Source organism: Xiphophorus maculatus, chromosome 18, assembly GCF_002775205.1.
Source record: "Xiphophorus maculatus strain JP 163 A chromosome 18, X_maculatus-5.0-male, whole genome shotgun sequence".
NCBI lineage: Eukaryota > Metazoa > Chordata > Actinopteri > Cyprinodontiformes > Poeciliidae > Xiphophorus > Xiphophorus maculatus.
Genome location: NC_036460.1, coordinates 15,485,810 through 15,508,641, shown reverse-complemented (window position 1 = coordinate 15,508,641; position 22,832 = coordinate 15,485,810). Strand labels below are relative to the sequence as shown.

The following is a 22,832-nucleotide window of genomic DNA, read 5'->3' as shown; positions in this document are numbered from 1 at the left end:
TTTCTTAAAAATGTTGTTTGGAAGTTATTTAAATATTATTTAAATAATAGGAAATGGTCTTGTGAAACCAAGGTTCATAGTGATGTTTCTATTTTGCGTTTACAGAAGCATCAAGATGTCTGACGACAGGACCAAAGGCGATCAGCAAGACAAGTTATCTGCATTGTAACATTGTCTTCATGTTTGTCTATAATACTTTATAATGCAGATTGTTTTTTTTGTTTTTTTACTTCCTTAAAGAAAATGTTTTCATAGCCTAAAAGAAAAAACAGATCAGTCACAATATTACATCTCTGCTTACCCCCATATCTAGAAAGTCCCAAATGTCTTTTAACAGCGAAAGGATTTCCACAGGGAGGGCGGAAAAAAAGAGATATATAGAATATAAAACGATGATTCCATGTATTTTATGAAAGTATTAAGCTATTGTCTCTCTGTCTTTATTTAAATCAAGGGGTAAAAACTACCTGTTTGATTAATAATAACTATAATATTAGGCAATATATTTTATGTATATTTGAATATTACTGATGATTTTGATGATGGCCATTGAGAAAATATGCTTATTGCTTGTTTCATAATAAGTTAGTGTATTATGTTTTTATCATGTAAAGAACTTTGAACTGCCCTGATGCTGAAAAGTACTACACAAATAAACTTATGATTTATTATTATTATTTAAATGATTTAATACAGGTCAAATTAAAAATAAATAAAAAAATATTTCATTATTTGAGCCATTTGAAATTGGATGTTTTATCTAATTCATATTATCAGACTGGTTCTATTTAAATATTTTTTTATTCTAAAGGACAAGCAATAATCAGGCCACTGTGTGGCTAGCGAACGAATCCAGCCGTTCATAAAGATATTGTCAATCGCAGTTTTACTCATAACTTAATAATTTGGGATGATTAGTTTTTTGACAAAGGGTCCCATTGGTTTATATAATCTTTTCCCCTGTAAATATTAAGTCATTTGAAAACTGCATTTTATTTTCACTCAGATTGCCTGACGTTAAAATTAGCTTGATGATGTTGAACATTTATTTATTTGAGACAAAATAAAACCATAACTAATCTGTAAGCTGAGCTCAACTATCTAATGACTGCCTTTACAGCTCACAGTCTTCGATGCCCCAAGTTGTCTTTTAATTATTTGCTTAACATGAAACTGAGCCCAATTCCTCTGCCATCTCAGCCACTGCAAGCATTCAGCTTGCCAATGTAAGCAAATGTTCATCAGTGCAGACACAGCATCTGCATAGAGTGGCATAGAATTAAGTATTGTTAATAATGTACTTGTGTAGCACATTTAAAAATAGCAAAACAAAATCAGGTAAATTCATAAGCTATTAAAGCCCAAATAAGCTGGGCAATGGTGGGATTGAGATATAAGAAGGGAAAAAACCCCAAAAAACAACACAAGAGATAATTTTTTTGTCTTTGGCTCCCAAAATATTTTTTAATTTAAAATGATTGATTTGTCTCAAATGATTTTATGTACAACACAGTTACAACGTTTGGCACTAAAAGCATACACAGTTAAATAAATGAACAGTTCATGTGTACGTCGAAATAAAGTTTTACATGTTCAGGGTTCAGACATTGGGCAACATTAGTAAGACAGTAAGAGTGTACAGCTCAGGACAACTCACTGAAGTTTAAATCTACATTATTCCACACTGTTTTTTTCTCCTCCCCAGCTTTACTGGTGAGACGTCTTGTGTAGCATTAATCTGGCTGATGTGCAAAGACTTTTTATTTGGAAGCCATCAAGTCAGATTTACAAGACTGCTAAAAATAGTCCTACCCAGAATGATGAGATGTTTTTCCAACTTATGCACTTCAGGAATCCTTCACATATACTTCTTGCTTTGTAAAACAAAATGTGCTGTATAGAAACAGCCTTTGATATTAGGCTACGGGATTAGAAATAATAGCGCAAAAAACCCCAAAATAAACTCAAACATAAATCTGAAAATGTACAGATTTACAAAAATCATAATACAAAAAAAATCGTATAACATAGACATTGATCTGTCGCTTTGTATTATACTGTTGATCAGCTTTGGAAACAAAGTGCACTTCAGCAGAGTAAATCTTAACCTGCTGATACGATTTATCAGTTTGAGAAGAGCTAAGAAACAAAAGCACTGCAGGCAACGTAAACCTGTTGTTTTAAAGTATTAATAGCACTACCAATGGTTATCTGAGCAGCTTTATTTCCACAAACTTTCATTTTGCCCCACTTAAGAGTGGAGAGTCAGCATACAAAAGCCCCAACAATCAAATCAAAGAATTGGCATAAGGGTTGTAAACTGCAAAAAGGAAGATTTGTTGTAGATAATCGTCACTGAATTTTAAAATATACGTCCCTTAAATAATAAAACACAGAAGGGTCTAAAGGTGCTCCTCGTTCTCCTTACTTTTGTCTGATAATACTCATGGCTGTGTTGATGTGCAGCAAAGAGACAGGATACTTTATAGTTTGGCGGAGCTTCATATTTTCTGTCCTACATTTTACCAAATAACTTGGTTCATTTGAGATGTAGAGGGTGAGAACACACTCTTAGTGTATTCATCTTCCCATTAGGGAAAAAATGAGCCATAACCACAAGACTTCACTGCATTGAGGTTCATAAAAGCCATAGTCAGTGAGTCCTCCTTTCATCTAGACACTGTTCACTTTGTTTGATTAGAAGTAAGAGGAAGAAAAATTAAACCACTGGAGCACACATTCAGCTCTAGCAGCTGTTTTAGGCTTTTTTTTTTATCAGCTGTTTTTAGGTGGAATTTCCCTTTAAGAGGCAGCTCAACTGTCCGTCTACCTCCGTGGGCTAATAAGCTTATGAGTCCAGCCTAAAATCATTCTTATTCAGCATGGCTGATCAGTGCAAACTGACCTCCACCCTCTACTCCACAGCTCTGGACGGGCTCTGTCCGCTGTCTCCCAGTCTTTTGACCGTGCTCGCCCGTCCGTTTCCCCGCAGTCACTTGATGCGATGCCGCACCAGTGAGGACTCGTCTGTGATCTCCCCGCGGTCACGGTGCCTGCAGGGCAGCAGCAGCAGCAGCAGGCCGATGAGGATCAGGGCGCAGACTGCCACCAGGGCGTAGGAGATCACCCACATGACGGGCTCCTTCAGCATGCCGCCGGAGCAGTCTGCTGCCACGTCTGCTGCTGAAAAGGGCCCCGCGATCTCTGAGAGAGGCTCTCCGTCACTCACTGCAAACAAAGGCGAGACAGCTCAGAAGCAGGAAACCCTACTATCACCAAAAAAATTGCAAATTTATGGCCGCAACCAATGATTATTTTAGTAATCAATTATTCAGTTACTAAAATAATTGGCATAATCTGGAGATTTTTCATTTACAATGTAACAGAATGCATCTGCAGCTTAAAAATACTTCCAACGTTTACATGTGAAAAAGCTCAGCTCTTTCTGCTCAACTTAACCTCAGTGTGAGGCTGATCTGCTTACTATTTTTTTTCAATTAGACAATAAAAAATTAGATAGCAAAAGGTGCTTAATCTAAGTTTTTTTAAAACAAAATTTGAACCAGGTGAAGCTGGTGTTTCTTTACCAGAAACAGAGGGCTTGTCAATTTTGATGGGAAGATGGAGATGAATGCAAAAAAACCTTGAAACTGAGAGAGTTTCACCTCCCAGCTGGACAACTGGACAACTACACAGATAAGAGTTTATATCAAACAATATTCGTGTGTTAGAAAGGGGACGTCCACTTACAAATCTGTATCAAGTATTTAAAAACTTGATTTTCTCCATCCACTCTGAGTTTAAAATATGTTGAAAAGAATAATAAGGAAAGATTTCAGACTCCAGATGTGCAACGCTGGTAGAGGCAAACCCCACGAGACTGCAAGTGGCTCTACAAAGTGTTCACATCCCACTCTTCAGATTTTTATTTACAACAATCATGCCTTTCTTTGTGTAGGTCTATCACATAATCCTAATAAAATACATAGAAGTTTGTGGTTATAATGTGGCAAAATGTGGAAATAGTTCAAGGGGCATGAAAGCTTTTGCAAGTCAATGTAAGTTAAACATGCTACTGATGAATAAAAATTAGAATCCAATGATCGAAGAGAAAAGGGGCATTTTATAAACAAATGCAAAAGGAGATTCCCTTATACATCCTCTGCAAACTATCTGATATTTAGTAGATTATTGTGATAAACAAATGTACCAAATAGTGCTCATGCAGCTTCTTAAATAAAGCTGTCAGCTGGAGGGTAATATCCTTAGGTTCACGTTTAAAACTGAAATTCCTGGTTTCACAGAAGCTCATCAATAGGCCGTTTGTCTGCGCTCCAGAACAGAGAGGAAAGTCGGCAACTAAACGTCATAAGCCTGCATCTTCAGCCTTAAGCCAACATCTGTTTCAAGTGTGTTTGCTTAGTTTCAACAAGCCGGTCTTTGTACTTTACGATGTGAACGGGATACCTCTCCAAAGCTCATACAAACACCAAACCAAACTATTCAACTCATTTAATATCTGATGCAGCACATGAGCATAACTTGCTAAAAACACCTGAGGTGGATTCTGCAAATGGGACAATGTTGGCTGAGGATCTTCAGGTCAGCAAAGTCTTACAAAGTGTTGGTCAGTCAACCTGAACTTAGAGTCTGCTTGTGGACTGGTTATTAATTAATCCAAGTCTATTCCGTGTCTTTCTAAAGTATTGATATCCCTCAAACTTTCTGGACTTCAGCAACAGGTGAGGTGGAAGGAAAATTAAACTTGATTTTTTTTTTTAAATTTACAAATAAAAGTTTGAAATATATGGAGTCTTGTAGGGGACACAAAGAATTTTCTTTCTTATTGCATTTCCTCGCAATAGGTTGCATCCACTTGCAATAATATTGTATTTACTAGTCAGTTTGTAAGATAAGCTGAGCTTTACTGTCCAAAGTTACAATATGAGTATTTAACATGTACGTTAACACAGTTACTTGCAGATTTTACTCATTTTAAATAATATCTGCACATCTCTGCTGTTACAAAGTTTTTATTGTTCTTATAAATAGTTTATTGTCTTTAGATACACACATTTGCACATTTTGTAATTTTTTTTAATTAACCTACCTATTGCACATTAATTTGAAATGGAGTAAGCTATTTTTAATAACTACATTTTATTCTGTGCATGCATGTTATATTCTCTCATCTTTATGTGAATCCATGTGCTTCAACAGCCTATCACTTTGCAGCTGTTGTACCAAAGTTTCCCTATTGTGGAACAATAAAGAAATTTCTCATTTGTGAGATATCTTAAGTTTTATGTGTTTTTCTTTGGAATACAAACACCTTAAATTTATGTGCAAAATGCCAGAGAAAAAACAGTGCCAGCCAAACATGAGCTTTCCATCCCTGCTCTGGAACATAAACACGACAGAAAGTTTCTGTAAGAAGGAAAAAAAAAGCCAAACTATTTGGGCTATTTCAAATGATCTTTATGGGGTAATACTACCCTCTACTGACAACTTTAGTCAGTAAGGGTCTGATTATTAAGCAGGCTTGTAGTCTGAAAGGCCCCATTGTTATGTGCAGTCCCATTTCCTGCTATCAGTTATTTGTCCACCGAAATATATTATACAAACATGAACACTCAATTACCTGATATATATTGGAAATACGTTTCCACTAAGGATCTTCGTACATATGTGCAACTTTATATTGACATTTCTTATCACTGTGGCTGTATGTAAAATAGACCAAGATGTATTTGATAATTCATTGTGTGGGAACACAATAATAATGTAATCTTTTGCATCTCTTGGGGAGATTTGAGGATTATGGTCCACTATTCCGTGTGGCTTGCTTTATACTTTATACTTAGATTACCTTGGGCACAGGATGACTTAATTTAGTTACTAGGTGACATCTGAATGTAATTGGATGCATTAGGTTTGTTTATTGGTAAGTGGGTAAAGAAGGCTAAATACAAATGCATGAAAAAATTTTCAAATTTTTTTTGTAGGAAATGCTGAAAACTATTGTTTTCTGTTTCCACTTTACAGTTATGGACTAACTTGCATTGGTCTACAAAATCTTAATAAAATACAAGCTTGTGACTCCAACAGGATATAAGAGGAGAAAGTTCAAAGTAACGATTCCTCGAGTGATTCGAGTACCTCGATTATTAAAATTCCTCGAGGAAAATGCATCTGCCTCGAAGTTTCGTTAAGTTATGCTTTATTATTTAGCGGACGGTGTTCCGGCTGGGTTATTACTTGCATTGCACAGCGCTCTCACTTCTGCCTGAGTTGTTCAGGTTAACTAAGAAAGTGAGCTATTGTTACAGGTTAATTTTCTAAACTACAGAAAAGCTATTGTTGGAGAAACTCAACTGTGAAAAATTGGACTGATGTTAATATACAATATGATATGTTAGATTTACCAATGTTTTACTTCATCTTTTTTTTATCCTATTACTCAATTAATCGTAAGAATAATCAATAGATTACTCGATTACTAAAATATATGTTTACAACAGCCCTAGTTTAAAGTCACTGTGGGGAAATTCTGTGCGGAAATGTTTTGCATCATTAGGCTGCCACTGTACCTTTTTTTGAAATGTTGCTACTTATTAACCTTTAGTCTTTAAATTTTCTTTTAAAACACACTTAGAGAAGAAACAAATAAGTTGAATGATTTCAAGAGTGTAAAAACCATTATGAGCGCACTTGTTTACATTGCAACTTTTATTCCAAACATATCAACTTGTTCTGATTATACCAAACTCAGAGGGCAGACATCTTCTGACTTTGAAGTTTAGCACACATGATCAATAAAAATGAGATACCAAAAATAGGTCCACTGGTACCTGATTACCAATTCGACATATATGCTACAAATGATCATTCTCACATCTAAATAACACTAAAAAAAACCCTTCTCATAACAAGCTGTGATTCTATTTATAATGAGTGGAAGTCTTAAGTGCATAATTTTCTTACCTGCACAGCTGCTGAGTGCGAAGCCCAGTTTCTTCTGGGTGCGGTCGAACACAACATAGAAACCTTCCATAACAGTGGCGCCGATCACCAGGCCGTTCGATGATGGGGAAATACCGAAACGGAAGCATTCCAGGTCGTCTTCTGTGTCTGCGATCGGCTGGATGTAAAGCTGCAGAACGGCAAAACAATATGTCTCGTTAGTCAGTTTGAGACTGACATGGGCGAAAGGTGGAGCTGTGATTTTAATTTCTGTGCATATCTACCTGAGGCAGGATGGTAATGCGGAAAGACTGACTGGTGTTGGTGGCTCTCAGGTAAATTGAAAGATTTGGGAAAACCTCCATGGAGTTCTCGTCCTTCTTCCAGCATGCAAGCTTGGTGCCATCCCAGAACCCTGAAGAGAAATTCTCGATCTAAATCACAGAGACAGAGGAAGACAGAACAGAAGGTCACTACTACACCAAAGCAGGTTTTGATGTTGCCTTTCATCTATATCAGAGTATACTTGAAGAATTGTTGAAGTTGATCTTGAGTCTCAAAGGGCTAAAAAAAAACCCACATAAAAAGGATTGCAAATGGCTGTCTGCAGGAAGGCAAGACAATTATTTTCCTAGCAGAAAAACAATGAACTCTTCTACCTACAACTACTGCATCCTTAAACAGTGAGTGTGTGCTATCCTCCTCGGCATCCCTTTGCTCTGACAACATGTTTCATCATTGTCTGTGAGAAGAAGGCAGCGTACCCGAGAGCTGCGTGTGATGGCTTCAACCACCGCATTGAAGACATTGATAGGAAGTCTCAGCATTGTCGTCCCGCTGTCAATTATGGCTTTATCTGCGTTATACTGAAAGAAAGAGACCAACAGTGTTTTTTTCTTAGTTCAACAGGCTTCTCTGGAATGCCTTGAAAAAACAGAATAAAATACAAGGACGAATTTTCACAAGCAGGTAAACCAGATCACATTTCTCAACAGCACTGCAAGTCAGCTACATTTATAATTGTCCTACCGAGAATAAAAATGACCATTGACATCGTCCAAGTAGTACATCGTTTTCTATTTTAAATGTAAACACATTTACATTTAAATTTACATTTACATTTACAAACTTGAGGACATTTTTGTCCTCAAGTTTCTTTGAAGCTTGAGGACAACTATTGTGTGGGATCATATGCTGAAATAAAGATGTGTAAAAAAAAAAAAAGCTGAAGCTGTTGAAAACAAATTTTTCTTTCTTTTTTTTCTCTATTTGCAATTTTGAGATCCTAGGTCTCCATAACAATTATTACACAGAGTCTAAATGCCAATGAGAGTTATGTCCTGTCATCACAAATGTAAATATGTGGAGATTGTTAAACTCTACTGAGACCTTGACTGAGAACTATGTGCTTTGGACACGTGAGACTTTTCACCAACCAAGGTGGGTCTAATGTGAAACCAAGGATTAACATTTAGAAATGCTCACTATTAAGTAGGGTAGAGGAGCTGTGATGATGTGGGCCTGCTTCTCTCCCAAAACATCTGGGAACCCCAATAGAAGCATTGCTTAATTTTGAAAAATATAGTTCTGATTTTATGGTACTTATTGAAATCCCTTTAATTATTATTATTATTATTATTATTATTATTAGAATTACTATTTACACTTGAATAACAGAACATTTTTAAACACAATGATGTACCAGCAACAGAGAGTTATTCCACAGTGCTACTCCACAGTATGTAGAAAACAAAATGCTACGCTGAAAATTAATTATACCATCTATATAAGAATAAAATAGTGATTATATAATAAGTAAGATATAAATACATTATAAGGAAAATAGAAAACATGTCATTACTAGTAATAACGCTAATTTTGACCAAACAAATTTGCTTACATTTTGAGAACTAACTTAAAGCTCTTGTGTATGCATTTTTGTAAAATATATTCAATAAATTTAAGTCTCTTTCAGTATTAGTTGCCCATAGATCATGCCCTGCTTAAATTTCAGGCCCAGAACAAATCTGGGTATCACAACCCAAGTTTGTTTCATAAAATCCAAAGTGTTTCACTTCAAGTGAACCGACTCTGTCTTTGTTGTCTCTAACCACTGTGATTTCTCCTACTACTGTTCTAATCTATTAGCAATTTTCTGACAACAGGCCCATTTAAGACACGAGTTTATTCTTCAGAATGGGTCAAAGTACACAGAAAATGCATAAGAGCATTGTTCCAAAGAAGAATATGCCAGATAGTGACGAGAGCATTGGGATTTTATTAAAAACCTATTTCTCAACAGATATTTTTATCTTATTCATTAAATGTACTGAAATTAAAGTTAGGAATTTGTCAGATTTTTTCAGTGTGGGATCATGCTGCTAGAAGGCAAAATGGCTTTTTTATTAGGCTTTTAACACATCTTTACCAGGAGTGCCAATAAATGTGGGTGGCACTTTATATTAAAGTCAGCGACAGGACAGTTAGAGAATCAATACAGAGTTTAATGTTTACCTCCTTACAATCCAGATTCAGACTCTGGTCTCCAACTTGCAGTTTCAAAACTTCCACTTGGTAGTACCACTCCTCTACAATAGGCGTGTACCAAATCGACCCTTTGTACAAAGTTGGTTCAGCTCCACCCATTATCTAAAAAAAACAACAACAAAAAAAAACACAGGTTTATCCATCTGCTCACACTCTGGCACAGCATAGTACATAAACACACAGGGACATCCTGCCATCTAATCCATCTGTCAGCATCAGAGGGTCACATGATGGAGATGCAGAATGTGAGGTAGTGAGGTTGTGTGTGCAACAGAGACAGACCTGCTCTCAGCAGGAAGCCATCTTAATTTAATGAGTCACTCTTTAACCAGAGTGGGCATCCAAAGGGAAAATATGCTGACACACAACCACATCAACTATTATGTTTCTAAGACGCACTCGGCTGCTCTGATCAATTAGTGTTAAATTATCATGTGAGTAGAAACTGCTGAACAGCATTTCGGTGATTCAGCGCAACTGGTAGTGTTTATATTAAAAGAACAAAGATCCCAACTCAAAAGTACAAACTCGAACCTGACATCAAAAAACATTTTAAAGAGTAATCCGATTTCGAAATTAATTAGTATATTAAGTATTATTTAGGCAGATTTCTCCGGAGTCGTGCCGGATACTTACAAGACTGCCAGCAGGAGGGTCGACTGCGCTGCTGGCTGACAGTCCAGCCCCGCACATTTGCAGAGAAAACGTGTCGGGAATTCCCAGCTGCTTCACCACAGAGTTGAAGAACGGCTCCACGGAGGAGTCGGGCTGATCAAGAGACAAAAAAGGCATAATCAATCACCATCTGTCAATTTAAACACTGGAACATGAGCTTGTGCATCGTCTGGAGAGAATCGTCTTACCCTTTGTTGGGGTTTTATGTAATGCACTAGATAGCATATAATCGTGAAATGGATAGACAATGAATGTGTTTCTATTTTCTTACTGAATAAAAACAAAGACAGAATAGAACATATTTGAATTAAACCTCCTTTACATCCAATACTCGCAAAAGATCTAGTGCAATAGACTACTTTTATAAGTTACCTAATTAGTGAAATTTCCACCTGTCATGGGAACAGGCCTTTTTCCATTTAGAATACATAATGAGAAAAACACAATCATCAATAGCAGATCACTGTAGATCGAGACACGTAGTAATGAAAGAAAGTAATTGTTAAAAAATGTTCTGACCAAAAAGAACAACCACAGTATGTGCATGAACTGCAGGTCCAAAACAAGAGTTCTGCCCTTTGACCAAACAATGTTCTCCCTTTTGGTGACAAAGTTGTTCATGTCAGTTTTGTGTTACCCCAAGCATGACTAATAGTTCTCAGGCAAGTTGAACCTGATCTTTTCAGAGTCAACAAAAGCACAAAGTGGTCAGTGTGAGCATATCTGCTCTTTAGTCACTGGCATTTGATCCCAAAGGTTACTGCAGTCAGCTCAGGTAGAAAGAATCTCTTGTGTTGGACCCAACTAAATTATCATGTCGAAGAAAACCAACAAGGTCAAGTAATTTGGATTTTGTCACATTTCACATTTACTGTGCTGTGAAAAAGTCTTTACCCATTTAAACTTTTCCAGTTTTTTACTTTCTTGTGTATCACTTACACTTCAGATTATCAAACAAACATGAAAATCGGACAAAGATGGTGATGGTGATGACAAATTCTGCAAAGCAGAGTAAGCCAAGATTCCTTCACTGTGATGTAAAAGATTAATTACTGGTTATCACAAATAGTTGTTGCTACCAAAGTCCTTTGTTACTAGATTTAGAGTATAATTACTTTCAAAAGGAGGCGGATTGGTTTGGATAGTTTCTTTTCTTCCTTTAATTAATTAAACCATCATTGAAAAACTGCTTTTTGTATTAATACAAATTATTGTCTGACATTAACATTTGTACAAATGACACAAGAAAGCAAAAAAAAGAAAAAATCTATAAGGGTAAATACTTTTTCACAGCTCTGTATGCAAATTTTAGACACCTGAATGTCTCAAAAAGGAAGCAAGTTATCTGTATCAAATTCATTCAGAAAAAACATAATGATATAGAGGAAATTAGATTAAATCAAATTTTAAAAAAATGTTTTTTAAGAGAACAAAGCAGAGGCATCACAGTACAGGCTGCTGAAAATGAATTAAGAAAATGGAACCATTCTGTAGTCATTTGTGAAACATCAGTGACTACATTTAGATAAGATCTCACACTGAAGTTATGCGGAACCGTAAAAGATATGCAGAGCGGGATCTTACACAGTACTGCATGGAAGACAAAACATTATATCAAGCAAATCATCTTCCTTTGTACAGCTTTTTATTGTTACAATACCAATCTATTTTTAAAGTCATTTCATACATTGTAAAAGCTTTATGGCATCTTTCCTAGCCTATTTAACTGGAGCAGCATACTGAAACTGTATCTCTCACTGTCAAGAAAAACCGACAGAGGCCACAGCGTCCAGAACAGCTCTTGTGAGTAAATTAAATTGGACACAATCACAATATTAATGCAGACAATGTACTGCTAATAGCTGCACTGTCCAATTTAATTGATTCTGACCATTTTATATCCAACTCAACATTGTGTGCATTTATGTCTTCCTAGAAGCTAGGACCGAGCCTGACGGGACAGTTGTATGCTTGTTGTGATCTGCCTGCTGTTTATCTCCTTGTTTGAGACATATTTATAAAAGGTCTTAGTGGGTTAAAGTGAAAGAGTCTGCATCTCACCCGTGACAGCACTGGGTAGGCCAGCCCCAGGATGCCTTGCCAGTTGATTCCAGGTAAGAAGAAGCCGTCTGATAACTGGATGGCGGCAATGTTGATAGCAATGGTTCCATTAGGGCCCTTGGGCAAGGAGACGAGATCAGTTCCCAGAACACCTTCCCAGTTGCCTTGTGTGTACCTGACAGCTACTGAGCGACCAGTTGACTGGAAGGTACTAGAGCTGGGGAGAGGAAGGAGACAAACATGAAATAAAATAGTGTTTTTTTTTTTTTAGACAAAAAGAAAACATTAAGACAATGGGGGAAAAAAACCTAAGATAAAGAGCAAAGATTGCAGTTGCATTTTAAGAATTTAAAATTTAAAGTTTTTATTTCTGTTCATTTTGATTATTATTGTGGCTTACAACTCATGAAAGCACCAAAATATAATTTCTTAGAAAATTTCCAGTATTAAAGCCAATAAAAAAATTAGTCGTCCTACTGAAATGTATGTCCATGTATTACAGTATGAAAACTCAATACTTAATCTGATCTCCTTTTGTATGAATTATTAATCAATGTGGCATCGCATGGAGTCGATCAGGCTGAAGCGCTGGTGTCTCATCTTCCTCTTCACAACACACAATAGTTTTCTCCAAGTGGCTTAGGTCAGGGGTTAGACACAGCGATACTATGGTAATCAACACACGTATTCATATTTTTGGTTGTCTGGACAGGTGCCAAACCCTGCTGGAAAATGAAATTATCATTTCCATAAAGCTTTTCAGCAGAAGAAACCATGAAGAGCTCAAACATTTCCTGGAAGTGAGCCAACACCAGCAAAGGACTTAGCACCTTAAATCATCACTGACTGGAAACTTAACACTTGAGCTCAAGCAACTTGGATTCTCTAGTCTGTCTCCAAATACTGAGACCATGATTTCCAAATGAAATGCAAAATTACAAAATCTGAAATTAAGACTTTGGCTTACTGAGTCCAATCTTTATTTTTCTCTTAGACCAGATGATGCTTTTAATATCTTAATATCTTTAATATTTTAATAATGTTGGTTCAGTAGTGGCTTAATACGATAAATGCAACAGTTGTAGCCCATGTCCTGCATCTGTGTGGTGGCTCTTAAAGTCCTGACTCCCACTTAGGCCTGTCACGATAGCAAATTTTGCTGAGCGATTAATTGTCTCAAAAAACTATTGCGATAAACGATAATATTGTTTGAAGACCTTTTTACACTGATTTAATGGAAATGACGTAATAATGCATGCGATTTCCTGCCAAAGATGGATACACTTTATTTTCAAAAGAATATTTAACACTGGAGCTGATAAACAAAATAAACAAAACAACCAAAAACAAAATGGATTCTCAGTCTCCATTAACAAAAAATGTACTTGATAAAAATTAAACAACATAAAGCCAAAGTGGAAATAAATACTGCATTCAACCAAAAGAGTGCAGATTATGAAGTCTTTATTATGTTGCCAATCAATAATAATTTGATGTAAATAGAGAAAATGGGCACATCGACTACCTGATGCAATAGTTCACACTACATGATTTTTTGCTCCTATTTTTCCCTTTCTGACAATCTTAAAACGTTGATCTTTCTAAGATTGTGTGGTGTGTTACGGTAGATCGTCGTTGCCGCTCCGATCCAAATCAGGGTTTTTCCCCGACTGGGAGCTTTAACTACACCTGTTGAATGTGACAGGTAGCCAATCAGAAAGCGCGGATTCTCCTCGTGCTTTCTGAGGGGAAATTACCTCGGGGAATCCCAAACAGCTGACACGGCGCAACCCGAAGTGGAAACAACATTAATGTTTATTCAACACGCAAAGAATATAGAAATGACAAGAGGAGGAGTTGGAGCGAAATTGCTACCGCAGTTGATAAACCCGGTAACTTTTCAGCTGTTCTTCGTTAACGTGACGTAAATAGGTTATAATGATTTTCATTCAGTCAGGACTTTACGCTGACACTAGCCACATGCATTGCAGGTAGATTGCAGTAAAGCATTGATTAATGCCTGGTTTTAAAATTAGTTCACTGGACTTGTAGCCATTATTTGGTGCCCATTGTTGGACACCACATGGCAGGACCGAACCCGATCGAACCGTTATACCTAGGATTTCTGTCGGCTAATGTTTGGTCTGTCAGGTTTTGAAAATGAGCCGACAATCGGCCGACAGTTGTAAGATCGTGTCCTGTGCGCTGAGCTTTACACTAAGGAAATGAGGAAGGGAGGGTGAGTGGAGAGCACCGGAGTTGAGCCTTTTTTCATTCGGTGTCATCAACAGAAAGAGAAGAAGGCCGGAAGAGACGATAATGCCGATAATTAAAATGAGGTCGATAGTTTTTATTTATCGTACGATTAATCGATTTATCGTTTATCGCGACAGGCCTACTCCCACTGCAGTCCATGCTTGCTAGGCTGTTGTTGTCCCTCTACTTGTCTACTTTTTGATCACACTTTTTCCTTTCACTGAGCTTTCCACTAATATACTTGGATAGAGCACTCAGCTTCTGTGACTATGCTCTTTTGTGGCTTACCGTCTCCTTCTGGTGGGAGTCAATGACTGTTTCACAATTGTCAAGTCACTGTACTGTACAAGCCATAAAATGGATGTAACAAAGTTTCTGTATTAAAAACAATGTTTATTTTGGTTGTTCTATTCATGCTGAGAACCTGAATTTTAGGTTTCCATAAGCTGTAAACCATAATCATCAAAATTAACAGAAAGAGAGTCTGCAAATATAGCTCTCCATTTGTTATGTATCTAGAAAGCAAATTATTTCCGCTGAATTACCAAAATAATTCTCAGAAGCGCATGTATTATTTCTGTGATCTACAACTGTAGTGTCGTGTTATTTTCAGGAGCATGTGAGTTTTGCCACACAACGTGTTTGTGCCACTCACAGTGCAGTGTTGAAGTAGCGCGTAATGAATGGGTGTGGAGCAGCAGCCACAGCAAAGTTACTGCTGCCTGTATCCACCAGGATGTTGAGCTGAAACACACAAGGAAGAGTTTGCTTTAACAACTGATACAAGCTGCACGTCCTTACATAAATAACCCATAAAACAACACTGCCAAAAAACGACAGCAGACGCAAGCAGACAGTTTTAAGATGCATAATATTTTATTTAGAGGCATTAAAACAGAAAAAGAAAACCCTGTCTTAAGACTTTACTGTAAGTTTGACTTTGTTGTTGGGCGGAAAAAGAAAGATTAACTTGGCACATTACTCTTCCTGCAGACTCCGCAATCACACAAACTGCTGTTAAGCCACACGTAGACACACACACACAAAATACAGCACTCAGACTGTGACATAATTACTCTCTAATGTGCTATCTGGAAGACGAACATGACAGCCTCGAGCGCCTGACATGACCGTATGACCCAGCCAGCCATTTGGGTATGTGTCATATGGGGAATGGCGAGCAGCAGTGGATATAATTCTGTCTTCCAGGCATCAAGTCAGCGAGCATGAACTAATTAGCTAGTAGAGTTCTGTCACCTCCTCGACTAAAGCACAGGCCAAATCCACAGTCACTGAAAATCATTCCTTGCCATGACAAGGTCCCACAACCACCTGTTTCCTCCCACATCTAAAACAAAATCGCTGATCTCTACGGGCTGTGAAATCTTTAGTCCTTCAATCAGCAGCAAACAGATGCAATCTAACTAAGATCAGTCTTCTTTTACTGTAAACAGAGTGGACTAGCAGGAAGGAGCTAAAAATGTTAAAAGTGCAGAAATGTTAAAAGTGTAACATAAAAGATCAATCATGATTTTTTTATTAACTTGTTCTTGTAAGGCTTTGTTTAGGCTCATGTGTTTCTCCTTACTGGGCTGGCTCTGGTCCCATTACCATAAAAATTCCCCATCATCGCCTTGTCCATGGCAGCAATCCACTGCCTAAACAAGCCAAACAAGCCTGACTGGAAAATACTTGTGAGGATGGACAGTAAGGGCATTTTTATTCGTCTCCATGTCCCACATCTTCTTCTGGTCTAGCTCCCGAGCCTGAGGCAAATCTCTCTCTAGCTCTCTCATTGCAGCAGCCTGCAGTTGAACACTCACTGCCTAATTGGCAGCGGCTCCGTGGTGGCAACACGCATCTGCTACCTGTTTGTAGCAATTAGCAGATGTGAGGCTCTCCGCAGCCTCTCTCAGCCCGGCTGTGCCACATGTTAACAGATGCAGCAATTAGAGGCTGATTTGAATAGTGCCTTGTTTAACACTGCGGCCCTGTAATCACATCATGATTTAGTTAGTGTAATACTGAGAGCGTGGCCCAATCGTATTGAATTACAGGACATTCTGGCAACAAATAGCCAATTTAAACCGAAGTGGATTGAGCTCCACTGGCGTGAATAACTGATGTTAATGGACTTGCTGTAATTATGCCAAGAGAAGCAAAGTTTAATGGCCAGCTCATCTGGGCAGAAATATCAAAAGGTGGTGAAACTGCTTTTTTCTTTGCATTATAATCCCATCTATGTCACATAATAATGACCATCTTCACAGTATTCTGATTTTCAGAGACACTGAAGCTTGGATTTCCATTGTCTGTTAGCCAATGGAACAGACAATGTTCCATTGGCTGTTCCATTGCAAACAAGCAAACAAATGCTTGGAATTTATAACTATAACCAACTGAATAAGCAAAATTTTTAAATCAAAAACCATTTTTTCTCTAAAAAAATATTTGAATAAATAGACATGAGCTCAATACCATATTTATTGTTTTTTAGTTATTCAGACATCCGTTTGGTGGAAAGTGCAATTATACCCATTCAGCTTTTAAGCGTTTCAGAACCCTTGATCATTCATGCAATTTCTTTAAAATAAAAAACCTCTTTTTGGTACGGCTTGCACAAAAAAATCTTATTTTCCAGTATCCTATCAGATCGTTGTTTGAAGCAAAAATTGACCTCCAGTCGGCCAAGAGTAGTGGATTTGTCGATCATTACTTTTATTTGCAAATGCCACCTCTGCGTCAGATTTACAAGAACATCACGAACACGCAAAAACCAAGGTTCTGACTAGAACCTTTGTATGTAAAAAAAACAACCACAAAAAACAACTGATTAATAGCATTAACATTCTTTTTTTATTTTATTTATTTATTTATTTTGGAGGGAAGACATGCGGCAAATATTGCCGGGTCCGGGAATCGAACCCGCGACAGCTGCGTTGAGGACTCAAGGCCTCCAAATGTGGGTCGCGCTATCCCCTACGCCACCACAGCACGTCCCAGCATTAACATTCTTAATGAATTAAAATCTATGTAATTAATTAATCAAAAACAACATGTTAAAATATGTATTCTAGCAGGAAAAAACAGAAAGGTCCAAAGGGACCAAAGGGAAGAATAGAGGTATGATACGAAGATGGAAAAAGAGAAAGGAGGGACACAAGGAAAGGAGGTGAGTGCATGAGAAAGGAAGGAAATAAGGAAAAATCGAAAGGACACATAAAAAGGACAGAAGGCTGTAGCACTTACACAACAAAATAAGGAGTAAAGTCAAGAAATACAAATACTTTTGTGAACTTTTCCATACTACACAATGGTCATATCTACAATTTAACTGTTTAACAATAAACATAAATACTGCCAATAAGAGACACTGTAAGACCATACAACACAAACCAGTCATGTGGGTTAATTTCCTAAAACTATCATAGCAGTATTTACTTTTCACCCTGTTCCTTGGGTGTGCGTCCAGAGAAAGTAACCTGAAACAGGTGTTTGTTCACCTGTCACATCACATAACACATAGGTGTAACTACTGACATCACACTGACTGGTCTCTACATAGGTGGACTGGCTAATGTAATTAATACAAAAAAACCAAATCTGATTTCATAGGGCCTCAGTATGATCTGATGGTTTCAATTTTTTTGCCCACGGTGACACATAGGAACTAATTTGTGTGGTCTTTTGTTTTATTTCTACTAATAAATAAACTAATAAAATAACAATTGTTGATTATAAAGAGAGAAACCAGCTGCAGGTTTCCTCTTTTAGAAGTAGTAGTATTTAATTCAACGCCTTCATCGAAGAAAAGACGTTATGAGATTATCCCTTTAAATGTCGCTAACCCGCAGCATCTGACTTTCTTTTAGCTATACTCAAAACATAAAAAGTGCATCACATCGGAGAAAGTGCTGTTTATTGAGAGGTTTAAAGTTGAAGTTTTAACCAATAATTGGAAATTAACTGAAATACAACCAAATCAAAACCTGATTTCTTTTTTTTGGTAATTTTATCATCTGCTGGTTGATTTTAATCCCTGGTTAACTAATTGCTGCATGAAATCTTTAATGCTTATGACATCCAAATGTAGATTGTTAAACATATTTTAAATCAAATTGTTTGATTTCTGTTATGAAAAAGCATGGGCTAGCTGGATACAGAAATAGAAATAGTGTAATACCATAAAGTTGTGGTGGTTTTTTCAAGGTTATCATACAGGGAGTAACTTTTACCAATCCATGCATATGCAGAGCAATACTTTAAATGTCTGACTCTATCATTGCAGCGCCTGCCTATTAAGTGGAGTGTGAAACTACGAGGAACACTTGTGGATTTTATGAAAGATTCACATGACGGTACTGTAAGTGTGTTTTTCCAGTTATGTGATAACTGTTTAGAAATAACTATTCTTTTGTCTCGTCGTAATTCAACTAGAAAACGTTTTGCTTTTCATTCACTCCAAGAAGCCCTGTAGTAATTCAGCATTGCTTTTAATAGATTATAAACTGAGAAAAACATTAATTTTTTTTTTTTCCCCATTTTTTTCTCTGAAGAGTTTTTGCGGCGCTAGTGGCTCGTATTTTTTCGACAGTAGGCAGACAGGAAGGAGGGTGAGGAGAGGGGGAAGACATGCGGCAAAGGTCATCGGGACCGGGAGTCGAACCCGCGACGTCTGCGTCGAGGACTAAGGCCTCCAAACGTGGGGCGTGCTAACCCCCTGCGCCACCACAGCACGCCCCAAAAACATTCATTATAAATGCTTTGTATATTCAGATAAATGTCCAAAACTGTGATGTTCCTCATATTTTCTAAAAAGACAGTTTTGATTTCTCCGTCATGTTCTCTGTAGCCTCATACCAGGTAGAAGTGATAAGCCTCTACGAGCCTGAGAAACTAAAGCTTCACCACAGGAGTCTTAAAAGCTCTGATCTGTTTAACTTGAGAGGCCCGGGGGCAACAGGTCAACTTACTAATGAGATAATTCACCTTTGGTTTAAGCTCTGCTTCAAACGCTTCCACTCAGAGCACAATGGCAAATCGCTGCCACCCCTAAGGCCTCATGTATTCTTAATTCCCCACTCGTGCACATTTAGCCCCTCTTAATCATTAACATGCTCTTGTTAGGCACTTTACATTACTAGATGAATAAAATGATGACAGATTACACCTGGCAGAATTTCTTTGCAACTCAAAGAAATGAAGCAAGACGTAGGAATGGCCAATTACCACAGTTTATTGGTATCGAGGGGAAAAAAGAATCATAATTAGCACCAGCAATAATGTAATAATCACAATAAATTGTAAATAATGCTGGCAAACCCCCCCAAAAATGTGGTTAAATCTTGTTTTGGATTACTGCAGTGGTTGTTTGGACTATTTTTCCGCTAGTGGTGCAACGAGATCTTTATTGTAAGCCGTTTACTTTTCAAAATATTAATGAATACATTAATTGTGTTCTATTTAGCAACAGAGTTGCAACTGCTCAATATGTGAAGTGTCCCTTTTTCACAATAGTGTTTATTTCTGTGGGACTGCACATGTAGGTAGCTACAATTAACAGCTAAAAATTGAGGCTATTTTTCATGTAAAAACATTTAAACATTTCCCTTAATTTATTTTCTTTGAAAATGGTGGATTGGAGATTATGTCCGCGCCTGTACTGTAACCAAAAAAAAAAAGCTTTTATTTGCCTCTTTTGTTTCCAGTTTTAAAAAATATGTCCAATTACAATGTAAAGTAAACCTACCTTGAATTTCTCATTTTATTTAGCAACACAACTGGGGCTTAATGCTACAGTTGGTCCAATGTTTGATTGATTTGTTTTGAAAAATCAACCAAAAACATTTAGAGTCTTCAAGTGCTAATGTACAAAAAATCAGCTAATTTGTTCAGTAAGGACATAGTTATTTAGCCTAGGCAAGGTCCAGAATTGATAAAAAAGGATTAGAAATATTTTATATCTTATTTTCAGGATTGAGCATAAATGTTTAATTTGAAAAATATTGCAAGCTTAATGTGTTTTTGTTTTAAGGCAGAATATCCTCTGATGCTGTTTATAATGGTGAAACTATATTCTACAATAGCAAATGTGGTTTAATAAATCAAAGTCAATGGACTCTTATTCTAATCCCTAAAAACGCACAACATTGATCAAAATTATTGAATATTCAGTGTCAATGCCCTGAACAAAGCATAAAATTAGGCAGACTCTTGTGTCGTAAAGTTTCCCAGATTTTAATATAGACTGAGAAATATCCATTCGAATTGTAGCATTATAATCCTGCAACACTCCTCATTTATAACCTGCAGAAATTATCTTGGTATCATTTCAGATGAATTTGTCTGTTTTGACACCCAAATCTTTTTCAAGATTTTGTTAGCTTACCTACCAAGCTAACAAAAAGAGCTATCCCCTGAAACAAGGGAATAGCTCTTATTTTATTTTATTTTTTGACAAGTCTGGGGCTGCTCTTTGCTCCATGGGAGCCTCATAATCCCAGTCAGCTGTCTGGAAAGAAACACTGGTCCTCACAGGCAGCATCATGTGAGCGCATGTGAGTGGGAAGCTGTAGCCTACCTTACAGAGACCCCAAGGCTGGTAAAGCCAGCTGAAGCACAGCTCTGGCTTAATGGTCCCTGATTAAAAAGGCTAATAAAGTCTCATAATAAACTACGTCACTCCTATCATAAACTATTCCCTTCCTTCATGTTACACTGAAATAATTATTCAAGTATGTTCATTAACTCGCATGAGATAGTGAATGGACCGAGAGCAAGCATGACATCATTAAAAGCAAAGTACAATAAACAAAGTAAAAAAAACAACAACAACAACTGTTAATTAAAATGAGGCATTAAACAAATATTTACATTTTGTGAAGGTGATACAGTACCTTTTGGCCAGGAGTGCCAATAGCCATCTCTATGTAGTAGCCTCTTCCAGAGTCCCCTTGCAGGTTGTCGACCATGTCCAGAAAGTTGACCGTACCGCTTGGATCAGAGGCCAGAGAGAGACCTTCTCCATCTGATTTCAGCGCTACCACCCGGACAGAAGACAAATTGGCCTCAGCGGTGAAATTATATTTCCCCGGGTAAATTTTCAGCGGTATTGAAAAGTAACAGTCCGTCGCTCCGAAATTGAGACTTAAAACAAATGCCCAAATCGAAAACAAAGCAATGTTTTCCATTGTTGCGGCCGTTTTCCCCCTTTAACGTTAATAACTGAAATAGTTAGGACGAAGTTGTTGCTCAAACTTTGGCTCCTGAAGTTTTCGGCTCTGCTGTCATGTCATAGGAACAACAGCGGTGTTGTTGTCGCCATTGTGTAAACGGAGCCTTTTCTTCGTCATAAACAAACCGGACATGCTCCCAAGCCAGAAGATTATGATTGGCAATAAAAAGAAAGAGAAACTTCTCGACGAACGCTAGTTTGATCAAAGTTTCGCCTCCATCCACACCTCCAACCTTGTTAAGTCTGATAATACGGAAGAGGTGGCTTCCGTTCTTTTACTTTCAAAGTAAAGAAAACACAACGCTCACTGTAACGTGATGATAAAAAAACAACCTTGAGAAATATTATTTCTGATATGACAAATCGGACACACATGTGTACTCTAATAATATTAAAACTGTACCGCTACCCCTTTTGCACTTTGTGTAAGTTTCTAAAACTGAAATATTTAGATTTTATTTTGAAAGGCAACTAAATGGACAGTTGATCGTATTTTTACAGTCTTGATCCCATTGTTTTCACCTTATCTTGTGAGACTGGTGACACATTATTTCAACAAACTAATCTAGGCTGTTTTCGAAAAAGATAAACTAATATATCGAATGTTATTATTTGCCTTGCCTTGTGGCGCTTATTTAATAACAACCACCACGTCATTAAACACGTTTTAAAGTGTTTTTCTTTTTAAAAAATATTTTCCTTTAAGTAGAACAGGTTGTTCTGTTGTTGTGTCCCGAAGAAAAGGAAAAACACACCATTTAAACATATTGTCTGTGTGACTGGTTAAAGGCTACACATTTTTAATCAGGATAAACGTTACCTGAAATTTGGACTTCAGCATTGGAAAGTATGAGGGTTCTTAACTCTGAACTCAAAATCCAACATAGATGCTTTGAAAATTAGGCTAAGCAGCCTGCAGCCTGAAGTGACCCAAATCCGATTTTTTTTGTTGTTGTTTTGCCTCTATATGATATTTTTATGACAGTCTTAACAACACAGATCGGACTTGTTCTAATGCGACCCAGGATACTTGGATATGCGGTTCTAAATCGATACATATATAATCTTTTCAAATGTGGCCTGAATCTGTATGGCC

The 22,832-nt window shown here is 37.2% G+C and overlaps 1 protein-coding gene across 1 annotated transcript; it reads right to left on the bottom strand.

The window, feature by feature from the left end:
• Nucleotides 1–1,440: 1,440 nt before the first annotated feature.
• Nucleotides 1,441–21,967, bottom strand: LOC102236423 (beta-secretase 2-like). The gene is made up of 9 exons (XM_014471357.2): nucleotides 21,399–21,967; nucleotides 15,158–15,246; nucleotides 12,247–12,463; nucleotides 10,147–10,278; nucleotides 9,478–9,612; nucleotides 7,728–7,829; nucleotides 7,248–7,397; nucleotides 6,985–7,153; nucleotides 1,441–3,228 (listed from the first exon to the last, which is right to left on the bottom strand). The coding sequence occupies exons 1-9, from the start codon at nucleotides 21,690–21,692 to the stop codon at nucleotides 2,993–2,995; spliced, it is 1,524 nt and encodes a 507-aa protein (XP_014326843.1). The 5' UTR covers nucleotides 21,693–21,967; the 3' UTR covers nucleotides 1,441–2,992.
• Between the last annotated feature and the right edge of the window lie 865 nt (nucleotides 21,968–22,832).

Bases quoted from the DNA above. Each gene is read 5' to 3' on its own strand.
- LOC102236423 (XM_014471357.2), bottom strand. From the start codon at position 21,692: ATGGAAAACATTGCTTTGTTTTCGATTTGGGCATTTGTTTTAAGTCTC. The intron at 15,247-21,398 runs GTACTGTATCAC...TGTGTGTTTCAG, and splicing joins TTGGCACTCCTGGCCAAAAG to CTCAACATCCTGGTGGATAC. The intron at 12,464-15,157 runs GTGAGTGGCACA...TCCTCTCCCCAG, and splicing joins CGCTACTTCAACACTGCACT to CTCTAGTACCTTCCAGTCAA.